This window comes from Apteryx mantelli, chromosome 30, assembly GCF_036417845.1.
Source record: "Apteryx mantelli isolate bAptMan1 chromosome 30, bAptMan1.hap1, whole genome shotgun sequence".
Classification (NCBI taxonomy): Eukaryota; Metazoa; Chordata; class Aves; order Apterygiformes; family Apterygidae; genus Apteryx; species Apteryx mantelli.
In genome coordinates this window covers 347582-362988 of record NC_090007.1, presented here as the reverse complement: position 1 = coordinate 362988, position 15407 = coordinate 347582, and the positions used below count along the sequence as shown (strand labels likewise).

The window sequence follows — 15407 nt, the reverse complement described above, 5'->3', positions numbered from 1 at the left end:
CGGGGGAGAGACTTGGAGAAAGGGGCGGCCGCGCCGCAAGGCTGGGGGGCTCGAGGCCGCCGGGTGCTCAGCACCGGCAGCTCGTCACATGTGTGCTCGGCCGTGCCCGCGCCTCGCCTCGCCTCGCCTCTCCTCTCCTAATTAATCCTCGCGGGCTGCAGAGCACTTGATGTCGATTCCCCTAATGCAGTGCCAGAGGTGCGAGGAGATTAATTAGCACAGCGCAGGGACGTTATGCAAATCGTGCGCCGCCGGGAAGGCCGCGGGGCGTCCCGGGGCAGTGGGGTCGCCCTGCGCCCAGCGGGACCCCGGCGCTGCCGGCGCCGCTCGTCCCGGCCGCCCGGCCCCGGCCCCGGCCCCGGCGCACGGCGGCGCTGGGGGCGGCAGCGCGGGCAGGAGCTGCCCTGCGGCGCGCGGGGCTGCCACCCGGCCTTGGCTCGCAGAGGCTTTCCTTCAAGTACTGATTAAAGGCAGCCAGGGGAAAGCCGTCGACGCGACGCTGACTCCCCGGAGCCTGCGGCCGGCTGCAAATGAGATGGGAATAATCCCTTGGCCACCGGGGACTCGTGCGAGGGAGGAGAGCAGCTCGCACCTCCCCAGGGCTGCGGGAGAGCCGCGGCGGCGGCAGCCCCGGGGCGGTGGTGGGGCCGTGCCACACTGCACCGTGCCAGCCGGCGGTTGTGCCGCCCCGGCCACGTGCCGGGCGAGCGCTCGAGGGGCGGCGAGCGACGCCGTGAGCATCGCGGGGCCCCTCCGCCCCCCCGGCTGCCCCCATCCCGGCTGGAGCCACGGCTGGGAGCACTAAGGAGCCCAACCCAGCGCTTTGCAAAAACAAAACCAAGGAGGGCAGCGAGAGGCTGGGAGAAGAGAAGCGGTTCCTAATACGGCAGCAGCAAATGTAATTCTATTACCTTGATTTATCGATTACGCTTAGAGCAATTACTGGCTTTCAGCCCCTCACCTGCCAGGGCGCGGGAGCCGGGGCGCGGGAGCCGGCACAGAGGAGGCCCGGCAAAGGCGGCCCCGCGGCCTCGGGGAGCTCCGGTGTGGCGGGAGCCGGGCAGCGCGGGGGGAGCCCCCGCCTGGTCCGCGGTGCCGCTCGCCCTCCTTCCCGCTGCAGCAGAGCATCGGCTGTGGGCAGGGAAACGGGGCGATGTTCCCCGCTCAGGGAGGCTCGCGAGGAAGCTGGAGCCGAGCGCGTCTGCTCTGCAGAGAGCCCCCATCTCGCGGTGCCGGGAGCCGCAGGGGCGTTTGCTCAGACGCTGGGAAGAGCTCAGCTGTGGAGGGAATATCGGGGAGCGGGGCAGGCTGCGAAGAGGCATGACTGCCCCGCGGGGTGCAGCGCCCCATCGCCTCGCGCGGATGGGGCTTACGCCCATCCCTGCCCGCTCAGCTGCCGATGGCTCCGGCAGGATGGATCCTGCGGATGGCACCGGTTTTGCAGCGGCTGCAGGAGGCACAGCCGAGCCACCGCTGTGAGCTCGGGCGGGATGCCCTGGGCTCGGCAGGAGGTCGGAGTCCTTTCAACCCCCAGAAAAAGAGGCAGCCCCAGGTTTGGAGGGGGAGAGCGCTAGCTGGATTGCTCTGAGGTCAGAAAGTCCCTGCAAGGTTTTTTCCTTGCTTGCTGCAGATGCTGGCAGAGAAGCAAGAAAATGATTGTGCTTTTTAGTGCCTGTGCCCTCCAGACAGATATAAACATGCGGGAGACAGGCCTGGCTTTGGAGGCAGACGAACTCGGCGTGAATGAGACCGCTGGGTCGGGAGGCAGAGAAATAGGCCAGCCCCTCTGTGCAGCGAAGCCTGGCAAAGCCAGCCCAGGCTCCCCGCAAGCATCTCCCCATGCTGGAGACCTGGAAAAGAGGAGAAATGTCCCTGGCGCAGGCGAGGGCAGTGGCCGGGGGCTGCTGGCCCTTGTCGGAGCTGCCTGCTCGCCACTCGAGCTAATTGCAAAGCGGGAGCTGCGGAGGAGACCATGCATCACGCTTTATGGCTCCCAGCGGAGGCAGCAGCTCTCCCGGCTCCACCTCAGCCCGGAGGCTCTGAGCCCATTAACCCTGCAGTGCCTGCAGCAAAGCCAGGTGCCCCGGAGTGGCCTGCGAGGGGGCTCCGCTTGGCCGTGGCCACGGCGAGGGGGTTTGGACTGGGGTGCGGGGCAGGGAGCGCGGTGTGGCTCCGTCCCCATGGGGCTGCTCACACGGAGGGCGCGCGGACGTGACGGGGCATCCTGAGGCCTGGGGGGGGCCGCAAGGCCGTGCCTGGGCTCTGCCAGGATGGCACGGGTACCCCGGCCGTGCAGGAAAACCCCCCGCCGGCCTCCATCGCCCAGCTTTGGGGGACCAGGCATGTCCCCTGCTCTCCCCAGCAGGGATCCAGCGCAGGGACTGCTTCTGCCCTTTGCTGGGGGCTCTCTTGCCCCTTCTTTGCAGAGCCAAGGGTTCAGGGGACAGCAGGGCTGGAGGGATGCTTGTGCGGCCAGAGGGAAGCTTGTGGGGTGGGAGGGATACTTGCATGGCGGGACAGATGTGCATGGGGCTGGAGGGATGCTTGCACAGCTGGAGGGATGTGCGTGGGGTGGGAGGGATGCTTGCAGGGCCACAGGGATGCTTGCATGACTCGGGATGCTCGTGGAGCCGGAGAGATGCTGATGGGGTGGGAAGGATGCTCACGGAGCTGGAGGGATGCTTGTGGAGCTGGAGGGATGCTGATGGGGCAGGAGGGATGTTCATGGAGCCAGAAGGATGCTGATGAGGCAGGAGGGACACGCGCAGGGTGGGAAGGATGCTCGCGGAGCTGGAGGATGCTGATGGGGCAGGACGGAGGCGTGCAGGGTGGGAAGGATGCTTGCGGAGCCAGAGGGATGCTCACGGAGCTGGAGGGATGCTGATGGGGCTGGAGGGATGCTGATGGGGTGGGAGGGAGATGCATGGGGTGGGAAGGATGCTCATGGAGCCAGAGGGATGCTTGCAGAGCCGGAGGGATGCTGACGGGGCGGGAGGGATGCTCACAGAGCCGGAGGATGCTGATGGGGTGGGAAGGATGCTCATGGAGCTGGAGGGATGCTCACAGAGCCAGAGGGATGCTCACGGAGCCGGAGGGATGCTGAGGGGGCGGGAGGGATGCTCACAGAGCCGGAGGATGCTGATGGGGTGGGAAGGATGCTCATGGAGCTGGAGGGATGCTCACAGAGCCGGAGGGATGCTCGCGGAGCTGGAGGATGCTGATGGGGCGGGAGGGAGGCGCGCGGGGTGGGAGGGATGCTCGCGGGGCGGCCGCGGGCGCGCAGCCTGCTGGCCGGCGAGCACTCGCACCATGACATCACCGCGCCGCCGGCCCCGGGGGAGCGGGCAGGGGGTGGGGGCCGGCGCGGGCAGCCGTGCCGCCAGCGCGCGCCGCGCCAGGCAGCCGCTCCGGAGGCACGGCCGCAGCGCCGGGCATGCTCCCGGAGCCCAAGTATGACCGCTTTCGCAACGACACGCTGACGGCGGCGGCCGCCCCGCGCCGGCCGCCGGCCGCCCCCATGCCGTCGCCAGCCCCCTCGCCCGCCGGCGCGGCCCCGGCCCTGGCCCACCCGTGCCCCCCGCTCGGCGAGGAGCAGGAGGCCGTCACCACCTTCTGCATGCTCATCCCCAGGATGCCCCAGTGGAAGTTCTCCGGCCCCACGGGCTTCCTCAGCCGCAGCCCCTCGGGCTCCAGCAAGGAGCTCTCCTCGCCGGCCAAGGCGGGGGGCCCCGCGGAGCCGGGGGGGCCCCCCTCCGGCCTGGCCGCCGTGCTGAGCGCCTGCGAGCCCGTCTGCTCCGCGCCCTGCTCGCTGCAGGTGATGAGCCGGCTGCGCGGCGGCGCCGGGGCCGCCAGGAAGGCCGCCCGCCTCGAGGGGGTCAAGCTGGCCGGCGACGAGTGGAGCCGCAAGGGCAGCTTCATCAGCAAGCCGGCGCAGGGCTGGCTCCACCCCGACGAGCGGGTGCTGGGACCCGGCGTCTCCTACATCGTCCGGGTGAGTCCCGCCGCGGCCGCGTCCCGGTGCGGGGAGGCGCGAAGCCCCCGGCGCCCAGCGGTGCCGCTGACCCGGGAGCGGGGACCTCCGTGCCGGCCTCCCCCGGGCTCCATCCTCGGCGCAGGGGCTGCGATGACGGTTTCCGGGGCCGAAGGCTGCGGGCAGGCTCCATCGCGCTGTGGCCGCACGCCTGGCTCCGGACCAGCGCAGCCTGCGCGCGCCTCAGGGCCGAGCCGGGGATGCTCCACTGGGAAGCACCTGCCCCACTGTGCCTCAGTTTCCCTCCAGCCGAAGGGCCGTGCCTGCGGGGGGGCCTGGCCTGGGGGCAGCACGGGTGGGTGGCCCTGCGCGGGTGCTGCGGGCTGCGGGCTGGGTCGATGCTCGGGGCGGGCGCTCGGGGCGGGCAGACCTGGTGCAGCCCTTCTCCCCGTCGCGGGGCGGCCTGGCCCCGTGAAGCTGCCGCGGCGCCTGGCACGCTGCGGGGAGCGCTACCGGGCCGGGCTGGGGGCTCTCCTGCCCAGGGGAGCAGCCCCAGGACATGGCGGGAGCCAGCCCCTAGCGGGGACACGAGTTTGCCAGGTCTCAGCGTGGGTCTGGGGGCGCAACGGAGCCTCCCCGCTGGGTGTTTCGGGGACGCCGTGCATGGGGGTGAGCCCGGGCACGGGGTCCCGGGAGGCCCCCCCGCGCTGCCGCGGTCCCCCCGCCACCCCGGCTCCCCCTCGTTCTCCGGGGCTGGTGCCGGTGACCGCTCCAACCGTCCTCCCCTGCTCCCGCGCCGCAGTACATGGGCTGCATCGAGGTGCTGCGCTCCATGCGGTCCCTGGACTTCAACACCCGCACGCAGGTCACCAGGTAGGGCCCCGCCGTGCTCCGTGCCCCCACGGCGTCTCGGGACCCCCACGGCCCCGGGGGCCGCGGAGCGACCTCCCCCCCTTCCCGGGGTCCCTGCGGGGAGGTAGGGGACAGGGCTGCGGTTGGGGGACCTGTGCAGAGCCGGGGACGGGGCCGCGTTCAGGGACCCCCATGTGCCGAGCCGGGAATGGGGCTGTGGTCCAGGGACCCCCATGTGCTGGGGATGGGGCCCTGGTCGGGGACCCCCATGTGCCGAGCCGGGGATGGGGAGCGGTGCGGCAAAGGGCAGCTGCTGCCGATCGATAGCAGAAAGAGGAGAAGGGAGGTGGCTCCGGCCGGGATGATCCCCCGCGGTGGCGGTGACATTGGGGACGCCGCGGGGGGGCTGCGGCCGGCCGTGCCGGGGCGGCGGGGGGGCTCTGCGGCGATAACCCGCCTGGCGTGGCGGCTCGCAGGGAAGCCATCAACAGACTGTACGAGGCGGTGCCGGGCGTGAAGGGCATCTGGAAGAAGAAGGTGAGTTCCCAGCTGGGGCCGGGGACCCGCACCACCGTTCGCCCGGGTCCCCGGCGCCTCGCTCCCCTCCTTCGCCCCGTGGAAGGGGCTGCTGAGCCCAGCACCGCCCCGCCGCCCCCAGGCTCCCAACAAGGCGCTCTTCTCCATCCTGGGCAAGAGCAACCTCCGCTTCGCCGGCATGAGCATCGCCGTCAACATCTCCATTGACGGCCTCAACCTCATGATCCCCACCACGCGCCAGGTGAGCGCTGCCCCGGGGGCGGCCCCGCTGGTGCTGCCCGCGTCCCAGCGCCCCAGCTCCGGCCCCCGGCGCCAGCCCGGAGCGGGGTGCCCGCGCTGACCCTGCGGCGGGCCGCGTCTCCTGCAGATCATCGCCAACCACCACATGCAGTCCATCTCCTTCGCCTCCGGAGGGGACACGGTGAGGAGTCGCAGCAGGACGCGGGGCGGGAGCTCGGTGCACCCCGCGGCGCGCCGGACGCAGCCCCGGCCCTGACCGCCCCTCTGTGCCCCCAGGACACCACCGACTACGTCGCCTACGTCGCCAAGGACCCCATCAACCAGAGAGGTGACGCTCGCCCCGCGCCCAGACGCCCGAGCAGAGCGGGGACGTGGCGCGAGGAGAGGAGGAGGACGGCTCCAGGAGGGGGGATGAAGGCTTGAGGAGGAGAGGAGGGTGGCTCGAGGAGGGGATGCCATGGGGCGGCATGGGGGGCTGCAGTGGGGGGCTGTGGTGGGGCTGGAGCAGCCCCGGGCTGCTGAGTGCACGGGAGCCGTCCGTCCGTCCGTCCATCCATCCGTCCTTCTGTCTGCAGCCTGCCACATCCTGGAGTGCTGTGACGGGCTGGCACAGAGCGTCATCAACACGGTGGGCCAGGCCTTCGAGCTGCGCTTCAAGCAGTACCTGCACAGCCCCCCCAAGGTGGTGGTGCCCCCGGACAGGTAGGGCATGGGGGACCCACCCCGGGCGCCCGCGCGGGGGCACAAGCCCAGCGTTCCCACGGCCCGAGCAGGGCTGGTCCGGGCATCCCTGCAGGGCACGTGCTCCATGTTCCCGCGGCCCCAGCAGCCTGAGCAGGGCCGGTCCGGGCATCCCCGTGGGGGCATGTGCCCGGCATTCCCACGGTCCGAGCAGAGCCGGACTGGGCATCCCCACGGGAGCACATGCCCAGCGTTCCCACAGCCTGAGTGGGGCCAGTCCGGGCATTCCCACAGGAGCATGAGCCTGGCGTTCCCGCAGCCCCAGGGGCCTGAGCGAGGCTGGTCTGGGCGTCCTTGTGGGAGCACGTGCCCAGCATTCCCACAGCCCCAGCAGCCCGAGCGGGACCGGTGCGGGCACCCCGCGGCAGTGCTGGGAGCGGGGCCGGGGCCGAGCCGGGCAGGGCAGGGCATTCCCAGCTCCCGCCGCCCGTCCCCGTGCGTCCCCGCGCAGGGCGCTGGGCGCGGAGGAGTCGGCGTGGGGAGACGACGAGGACGCCGCCGAGCACGACTACTACAACAGCATCCCGGGCAAGGAGCCACCGCCGGGGGGGCTCGTCGACTCCCGGCTGCGGCACGGCGCGCTCCCGGGCCACGTCCGCGCTCAGCCCCCCGGCCCCGGCCCCGCCGGCCAGGTGAGCCCGGGGCCGCCGTCCCCGGCGCGGGCGCCCGCGGCGGCCGGACCCTCCTGACGCCCGGCTCTGCCTCCTCTCCGCAGGGCGGATTTTCCCCCCGACGGGAGCCCAGCAGCCAGCCGGGGCCGCCGTGGGAGCCGGAGGCGCAGGGTGGGTACGGCCGCCGCGGGGCACCGGTGCCGCGCGGGGCGGAGGGGCCCGGGCGGCCGCCGGTGACGCCGCGTCTCGCAGGCCAGCCCGGCGACGGCTACCTGCAGGCGGACGGGCAGCCGCCGGGGCCGCGGGACTACGAGGAGCACATGTACGTGAACACGCAGAGCCTGGACGCCTGGGAGCCGGACGCCGCGGCGCGCGGGGCGCCTGAGGACAGCCCCAAAAAGGACCTCTTCGACATGCGTGAGCCCCGGGGGGGGCCGGGGCCGGGGGCCGTGGGGGGCTGCGGAGGGACAGCTGGCGGGGACGAGCCCGCACGGGGTGAGGTGCCATGCCCGAGGTGACGCGGGGCGTCAGTGGCGGAGCCGCCGCTGCCACCGCCACTTCCCGGCGGCCTCGCTGTGGCCAGGGGACGTCGGCTGCCGGCGCGGTGACGCCCCCGGGCTCCCCGCAGGGCCCTTCGAGGACGCACTGAGGCTCCACGAGTGCATCGCGGGGGGCGGCGCCAGCCCCCCCTTCGAGGACCGGTGGCCGAGCCCCCCCACCCGCAGGGCCCCCATCGCCCCCACGGAGGAGCAGCTCCGGCGGGAGCCCTGGTACCACGGGAAGATGAGCCGGCGGGACGCCGAGAAGCTCCTGCAGATGGACGGGGACTTCCTGGTGCGGGACAGCCTCACCAACCCGGGGCAGTACGTGCTGACGGGCATGCAGGGCGGGCAGCCCAGGCACCTGCTGCTGGTGGATCCCGAGGGCGTGGTAAGCACCAGCGCCGGCGCGGGATGCGGGATGTGGGATGGGGATGGGGATGGGGCTGGGGCGGGCAGGGCCGGTGGGGGGACGCTGCACGGGGGAGGCGCTCCCGGGGCTCCAGGAGCGCCGTGCCCCGGCCCCCTGCCCTCTGCACCCCCAGGTGCGGACCAAGGACGTGCTGTTCGAGAGCATCAGCCACCTCATCAGCCACCACCGGCAGCACGAGCAGCCCATCGTGGCCGCCGAGAGCGAGCTGCACCTGCGCCAAGTGGTCAGGAGGAAGCAGTGACGCTGCGGGGCACGTGAGCCCCCGGCTCGCCCCGGCCCCTCCGCTGGCCCTGCGCCCCCGGCGGGATCGGGGCCCTGGGACGCCCCGCTCCTGCTCTCCCCGGCCCCGGGGGCCCTGCCGCCTTCCTGCCGCCGTCCCAGCAGGACCCCGCTGGGCACCGCGATACGTATTCTGCCGAAACGCTGCTGAGGAGGGGGCGGCTGCCGGTCTCGCCACGGGGGACCCGGCCCCGGGCGACGATCAGGGCCAGCACGGAGCTGCCGGCGGGGCACCGCGCTCCCGGCAGTGCCCGGCCACGCGTGGACAGGGCAGGGAGGGGGCCTGGGTCCCGGCCCCGCGCTCCGCTAGCAGAGGCGCCCGCTGGCCTCAGACACCCGTGGTGCCTCGCTGTGCCTCGGTTTCCCCCCGTGAGGTGCCTGGTCCCCTTCTCCTGGGGGGAGCTCCAGGCTCGCGCCGGGGCTGGATTCCCCCGTTGCTCCCACCCTTCCCGCTCGGCTTCCCTCCCTCCAGGGGCCATCGCTATGCAAACGCCGGCGCTCCCGGTGCCTCCCCGGGGCTAGGACGCGGCGCTGCCGGGGCACCGAGCGGGGCTGCCCGCAGCCCCAGCCCCAGCCCCAGCCCCGCGCCGGCTTCCCTGCCACCCACCCGCCCGCCCGCCCGGCTTGCACCTGCAGCCGGTTTTTCGGATGCGCACGGTCCCTTCTCCAGCCAGTGGGCCGGGGGCTGCGCCTGGCGCTTGGCACCGGCTCCTGGTTTGGAATATGTTTCTAATTAAACCTGGAAATGAGTGAGGCGGCCCCGATCATTCGTGCTGCCCCAGGTGCCGCGCCGGCAGGGAACGGGGCTGGGAGCTGGGCACCAGGGCGGCTTCTCCATCGCCACCTGCTCCTGGCAGGCGCCGCGCTGGCTGGTGCATCCAGGTCCCATGTCCTGCACTGTGCAGCATCTGGACTTGGCCCCGGGGTCCCACTCCAGCAGGTCTCCTCCCCGGCATCGCTCCTCTCCCGTGGTGCTGCCGGGCGCGGGCCGTGCTGCTCGGCCACACCGCTGTCCGAGCCCCCATCCCGGGCTGGCATCGGAGCGGCCGGGGCCGTGCTGCCGTTTGGCACCGGCTGCTGAGCACCGGCAGCCGGCTGGGAATGGCAGCCCGGCAGCGGGCCTGGCCGCTGCTCCCGGCCACGCGGCACAACCATGTGGCACAAGGAGGAAAAAGGCGCTGGGCTGCGACCGGTGCAGGCGGGGAGAGCTGTGCCCGAGCGCCGCTGCAGCTCGGCGCTGGGTGGGCAGCGGCTCCCGCGGCTGCTCGGGTCCAGCCTGGCCCGGACCTGCTGCCGGGCTCCTGCCAGGCACCTCCGCGGGCGCCCCGCGCCCACCGCTGCCGCGCTCCTCGGCACGGCCTCCCGCGGCGGCGGGGCTGCGGGCAGCACCGGGCGGCAGGCGGGCCCGCTGCGGGTGAGTCAATGAGCAGAATAACCAGCTAAATAAAGCCCAATAGTGAATGTGTAATTTTCCATTGATAGTTGGATACCTACAGGGACACGGCGCTTCCATCGCAGCTGCTATTTTTTGCCATGTAGTAACGCGTGCGCACGGATAATTGCACGTTCCCTCAACAGCGGAGGCACGGAGAGGCAGCGCGAGCCGGCACTTCCTTCTGCCACAGAGCGCAGCCTGCGCCACTCGCTGCTGGGGCTGCTCCCGCAGGCCGTTCGGCTTCCAGGGATGCTGCGATGGGACACCAGAGGGCTAGGATCATGTTGTTTTTTACAGGGTTTAACTGCTTTGGTGGAGGCTTGTGTCTGGTGCCGATTGCTCGGCCGCGGGCGGCGGGAGTCGCCTTGGGGCGAGGAGCTGACGGAGCAGGAGGAGCCGGTGGCGGCGCTGGGCGCGGGCGCGTGGCAGCAGCCCGCTCTCGGGCGCGGGAGCCCCGCGGGTGGCACGGGACAGGCCGGCCACGCGGCCCCGGGCGCCGCTGCAGGCGCGAGGCAGGGTCCCGTGGCGTGGCGGTGGCGGGGAGCCCTGCGGCAGCCTCCTGGAAATGAAAAACAATTAACACAGATATGAGGCCCTTATTGAGTTAAGGGTGGACATGAATAATGCAATCGGAGCACTGGTTCCCGGGAGTGCTCTGAGCTGGAATTGAATTGCTGCCTGCGCGCTCTGCCCCCCCAGGTTCGGCTCTGCCCATGGGTCTGCGCGGGGCGCAGGGCCAGGAGGAGGTGGCTGGAGCCGTGGGATGGCGGAGTAACGGCAGAGAAACGGCCGGCGGCACACAGGTGCTGGAACAGCCGGCGGCTGTTGCTGCATTTGCGCTAGCAACCTGTAGGCTCCAGAGTTAACACCAGACTGAGGGGGAGGAAGCAACTCCCACCTCTCAGAGCTGCTCTTTCAGCCCATCTGAAGACAGGCAAGCTGAGATGTTTTTGAAAGGTTTGTCTCAGCAGAGTGACGGCAGGAAAAACATTTCGTGCCTTGCTTTTCCAGGGCCTTCGGGCTCACGCAAGCCAACCGTCCCTCTCTCTGTCTCCAGCAACGCTTGAAAACAGCGACTAGTTTAATTTTAACTGGATGGAGGGGTAGGCATCTCCGACGGGAATTTTTGACAAGTTTCATGAAGGTAAACAACCAGCTGGGGAAGAAAAGCTCTGCGTGACCCCCCTGCCCTGCAGAGGCTGCGGCAGGCGCTCAGCCACGTACGAGCCACCCGAGCATCCCTGGGAGTCCCAGTGCCCGGGGCCTCGGCCCGGAGCTTGCCCGCGGCTGGGTTCCGGCAGGTCCTGGTGCCTCCCGCCTGGCTCTGCCCACAGTACTGCCGGGCAGCGCGGCTGCCGGGGGGGCTCTGCTCCCGGGGGATAACCCCCTCGAAACGGGAGCTCGGATCCGCTGCCGCTGCCCTGGCCCGGCCGGGATGGGGGAGCCCTCGGGTGGCCCCGTTCCTGACCGCGGGCTCGCTCCTTCCCAGCCTCCAGCAGGTGGTAGCAGGCTGCCGGCTCCGGCGGCAGCTCCAGCCCCAGCATCCCCAGCCGGCTCCGCTCGCCGCTGCGTCATCCCGGCCTTCGCCCTGCAGCCCCAGCCCCGCTGGATGGACGCTGAGCGCCCCCGGCACCCCCCGCAGCGGGAGCCGCCGGCCGCCTCGCCGGCCCTCCCGGCTCCCCGGCACACTCCGGAGCCCAGGAGAGTCTGGGAGAGCCTGGTGCCTGCCTGGAGCGCCCCGCTGCCGGCCTTGCAGTGGAGCTGGGCCCCGGAGAGAGCTCCGGACCGCGGAGACCTGCAGGGAAAGGCGCCACCTCCAGCCCCGTGCAGGGTGCTGAGTCCAGAGCCCAGGCCAGGGAAAATCTTGCTTTCTCCTCCGGGCCGACGCGCGTTTGCTTCCCACCCATTTCTGTTCACGGTCCAGCGCTCCCCTCTGAGCAGAAGCGGCTGCCGCCAACACAATGCCAGAGGCGAACGCGCCCCGTTGAGCTGCGGTGCTCCGCTGCCCCGCTGCCGGGCAGGGATGCTCCCCTGCCCTGCCCACCGGCATGGGGCACTGCCAGCCCGGGAGCTGCCTGGAAACACTGCCCTGAGCTGAGAATGGGCAAGCTCAGCGCAGGCAACAGGCACCTGCGGGCACCCTGCTCCCTCCCGGCTGCCCCGGAGATCGCTGGCCCTGTGCCGAACGTGCAGGCGGGCAGTGCTGGCCTGGGTCCAGTGCTTTTTATTATCTCGAGGGAACTCAACCATTTCTATTCCTTATTTACCTCCCTTCGTAGAGGGGTGGAGCACAGGCAAACACAGGCCTTTTGTTCGCCAGCCTCCCTTTTCCTTGATCCTCTTCCTCCTCTCCCTGTTTTCGTCCACCTGCTTCCCCACCGCCCTGGACTGAGCACCTTGTGGTGCAGAGCCCGAGGTCCAGCCAGGCCCAGAAAGCCGCCGCCACCCAGGAGATGCCCCGGAGAGGGGCTCTGGTGGGGCAACGATGCCACCACGTTTGGGGACCCAACCCAGACCCTCCCCAGGTGCTGAGGGGGCTCCTGCACCCCAAACACTCCCCTGGGGGGATCCCAGCAGCTTTTCCCAGGTCTCTCCAGCTGCCGCTGAGGAGGAGCTGCCGGTCCCAGTCCCTGCTGGACACAGCCTCTGCATCTGAGGCGGTAAATCCATGCAGTACCTGGGCCGGTGCTGATGGCACCGGTTTGAGAGTCCCTCGCCCTCCCTCCTGCCCCACGCTGCAGCGCTGGGGCCTGCAGCGATGCTCCATGGATCCCCCCAACATCTTGCCCTGGGCTGAGCTCCTGGTGCCCCCGACACCACCTGGGCCGCATCCTGCCGCAGAGCTGTTCCCACCAGGTGCTAGCAAAATGTGTGGCACATGCGACTGCCTCCCCCCGTTCCTCCCAGCCACGATATTAAAACACTTAATGCACTCAGCAAGTCCTTGAGCTCCGAGCCGCCTTGGAGTGCTGTTGGCTTTGTTCAGCACTTTGATGAGCTGAAGAGCTTGGAGGGGAGATGATGCTCCGCTGGCAGAGGGGATCCGCTCGCTGCCTCCACCTTCGGCTCCCGGTGGGGAGGGAGCTGGGGGAGCCCCAGGCGGACCCGCTCCCCATCCCGTCCCGGGGCTCCCGCGGGCCGCGCTGGGCCGGGCCGGTGTCTGCCGGGCTGCGGGGTCCCAGGGCAGGAGGGAGGCCGTGGGGCAGAGCAGCAGCACCCCGCGGGGTCCGCCGGGGCGGATGGCACGGTTCGCCTCGGCTCGGCTCGGCCCGGCCCGGCCCGGCCCGGCCCGGCCCGGCTCGGCCCGGCCCGGCGGCCCCCGGCGCAGCGGGCGCGGGCGGAAAGCGGGGGCGCCGCGCTCGGAGGAATACGGCGGCGGCGGCGGCGGCGGCGCGGCGGTGAATGAGCGGGGCCGGCGCGGCCGTATAAAAGGCGCGGCCCGAGCACCGCCCGGGCTGGCGGCGGCGGCGGCGGCTCCGCTACAGGTGCGGCGGGCGCGTGGCGGCGGCGGCGGGCGCCTCCCGGGGACTTCCCGCCGTCGGGCCGGGCGGGGCGCCGGGCACCGCGGCCGTCCCGTCCCTCGGGGCCGGCGGCGCCGCCGCTGTCCTGCGGGCACCGGGCGCGGCGGGGCGGGTCCCCTCGGTGCGGCCGGTTTCTCTTCCCCCCCCCCCCCCTTCCCCCGGCTGGCGGGTCCCGGTGCCCCTCGGTGCGGCCGGTTCCCTGGGCTGGCGGATCCGGTCTCCCCGCGCCCCTCGGTGGCGGCTGGTTTCCCCCGGCGTGGCAGATCCGCTTTCCCGGTGTGGCCGCTCCCCTCGGGTTGGCGGATCCCGGTCTCCTGGTGCCCATCAGCGCTGCTGGGTCCCGGTGCCCCTCGGTGCGGCCGCTTCCCCCTCCCTTCTCTGGGCTGGTGGATCCCGGTGCCCCTCGGCGTGGACGATTTCCTTCTTCTCCGGGCTGGTGGGTCCCGGTCTCCCGGTGCCCTGCGGTGCAACCGGGCATCCCTACATCCCCCTTCCCCCGGTGCCCAGCTCCTGCCTCTGCGCAGGGTCCCCCGGGGCTGGCAGGTCCCGGTCCCCCTGCCGGTGCCGGTCCCTCGTGACGGTGCCGCCCGCGGTTCTCTTGCAGCCTGCGGCACCATGTGGCTCCTGGAGCGGCTCCGCGGCGTGGCGGAGAACGGCGGGTCCCGGGGCACCGGCCCGGAGGAGTCTCCACGGGGCTCCCGCTACAGCAACGTGCTCACCCCCGACAAGATCCCCGACTTCTTCATCCCGCCCAAGCTGAGCGCGGCGCCTGCCGAGGCTGAGGGCCCCGAGCCCCCCGCGCCGCCCCCCCTGGGCGCCTCGGCCTCGGAGCAGGACCTGGCGGGGCGCAAGCCCCCGCGCAGCCCCCGGCTGCCCAGCCGCTCCCGTGCCCGGGCCGCCGGCCGGCACATCATCCAGATCGAGAGTGCCGAGGACTGGGCGGCCGAAGGGGGCTTCGGCACCAACGCGGACCCGCAGGCGCAGACGGCCATGTCGCTGCCCTACGTGCCCAAGGCGCAGACGTCCTACGGCTTCGCCACGCTGGTGGAGAGCCCCCACACGCGCCGCAAAGAGTCACTCTTCCACAGCGAGCACAGCAGCCTCTGCCCCTCGCCGGCCACCTCGCCGGGCGCCCAGCGCCGGGCCAAGCTCAACGGCGAGAGCAGGCCGCGGGCACCCGCTGACCTGGGCGCAGCCCTCATGCACCCCGGCCGCTACTTCAGCGGCGGCGAGAGCGACACGTGCTCCTCGGCCGAGTCCTCGCCCTTCGGCTCCCCGCTGCTCTCCCGCTCCGTCTCCCTGCTCAAGATCTTCAGCCAGGAGAGCCAGTCCAAGGTCATCAAGCTGAAGCACTCGGTGGCCCGCAACAGCTCGCTCTCCACCGACGACAGCTCGGCCGACACCAGCCCCAGCGCCCAGCGCCGCTCCAGGAGCGCCCCAGCGGGGGGCCAGCCGCCCCCAGCCCTGCTGCCCCTGGACCTGCCGCAGAGCCGCGACCGGGAGCACAGCCTGCGTCTCAGCCGCGGTGGGAGCCTGCGCCTGGCCGCCGACTACAACCCCTCCAACGCTCGGCTCCGCGTGCGGCTCATCTCCGCTGAGGACCTCTACGATGCCCTGGTCGACCTGCGCAGCATCAACTGCTGCGTCTCGCTGTGCCTCAACCCCGGCAAGCTGCAGAAGCAGCGCAGCACCATCATCAAGAACAGCCGCAACCCCGTCTTCAACGAGGACTTCTTCTTTGATGGGCTGGGCCCCGGCCACGCCAGGAAGATGTCCCTGAAGCTCAAGGTGGTCAACAAGGGCAGCAGCCTTAAGCGGGACACGCTGCTGGGGGAGAAGGAGCTCCCGCTCACCGCCCTCCTGCCCTGCCTGTAGGTGCTTGGTGGGCGCCCGGGGCTGCGGTGCGGGAGGCTGGGCCAGCCCTGGCCCCCCGGAGCAGGGCGCGGAGGGCTGGGGTCCCGGAGCGCTACCGCCTCGGGGCGCTGCGAGGGGCTCTGCCCCCATCGGCCCCCCGCAGCTGGCCGGCGGCCGCAGCCTCTCCCCCTGCTCCCTTCCTGGGGGCCGGATCTCCCGGATCCTGGCAGGCAGCTGCCAGCCCTGTCCCCTGGGAATGGGGGATGTCACCGCTGGGCTCTTCCTCCCCGGTTCTTGTGGTCTCCGGCAGGAAGGTTGCAGGTGGGTAGGTCTCTGTAGCAAACTAACTACCACCTCTCTAAGCCCACGCTCCTGGGGCAGATGATGGCATCAAT

At 71.7% G+C, this 15407-nt stretch overlaps 2 protein-coding genes across 2 annotated transcripts; both read left to right on the top strand.

Moving 5' to 3' along the window:
- Positions 1-3309: 3309 nt before the first annotated feature.
- SHC2 (SHC adaptor protein 2) lies at positions 3310-8284 on the top strand. Its single transcript, XM_067312658.1, is given in 13 exon segments — positions 3310-3327; positions 3329-3991; positions 4773-4843; positions 5299-5359; positions 5481-5600; positions 5727-5780; positions 5876-5927; positions 6175-6301; positions 6792-6972; positions 7056-7122; positions 7204-7368; positions 7580-7881; positions 8036-8284. Coding segments are annotated over 13 exon segments (2010 nt in total). The 3' UTR covers positions 8165-8284.
- Positions 8285-13773: 5489 nt separating this feature from the next.
- On the top strand, positions 13774-15103 carry C2CD4C (C2 calcium dependent domain containing 4C). Its single transcript, XM_067312947.1, has one exon. The coding sequence runs from the start codon at positions 13774-13776 to the stop codon at positions 15031-15033; it is 1260 nt and encodes a 419-aa protein (XP_067169048.1). The 3' UTR covers positions 15034-15103.
- Positions 15104-15407: the final 304 nt, after the last annotated feature.

Bases quoted from the DNA above. Each gene is read 5' to 3' on its own strand.
- C2CD4C (XM_067312947.1), top strand. From the start codon at position 13,774: ATGTGGCTCCTGGAGCGGCTCCGCGGCGTGGCGGAGAACGGCGGGTCC.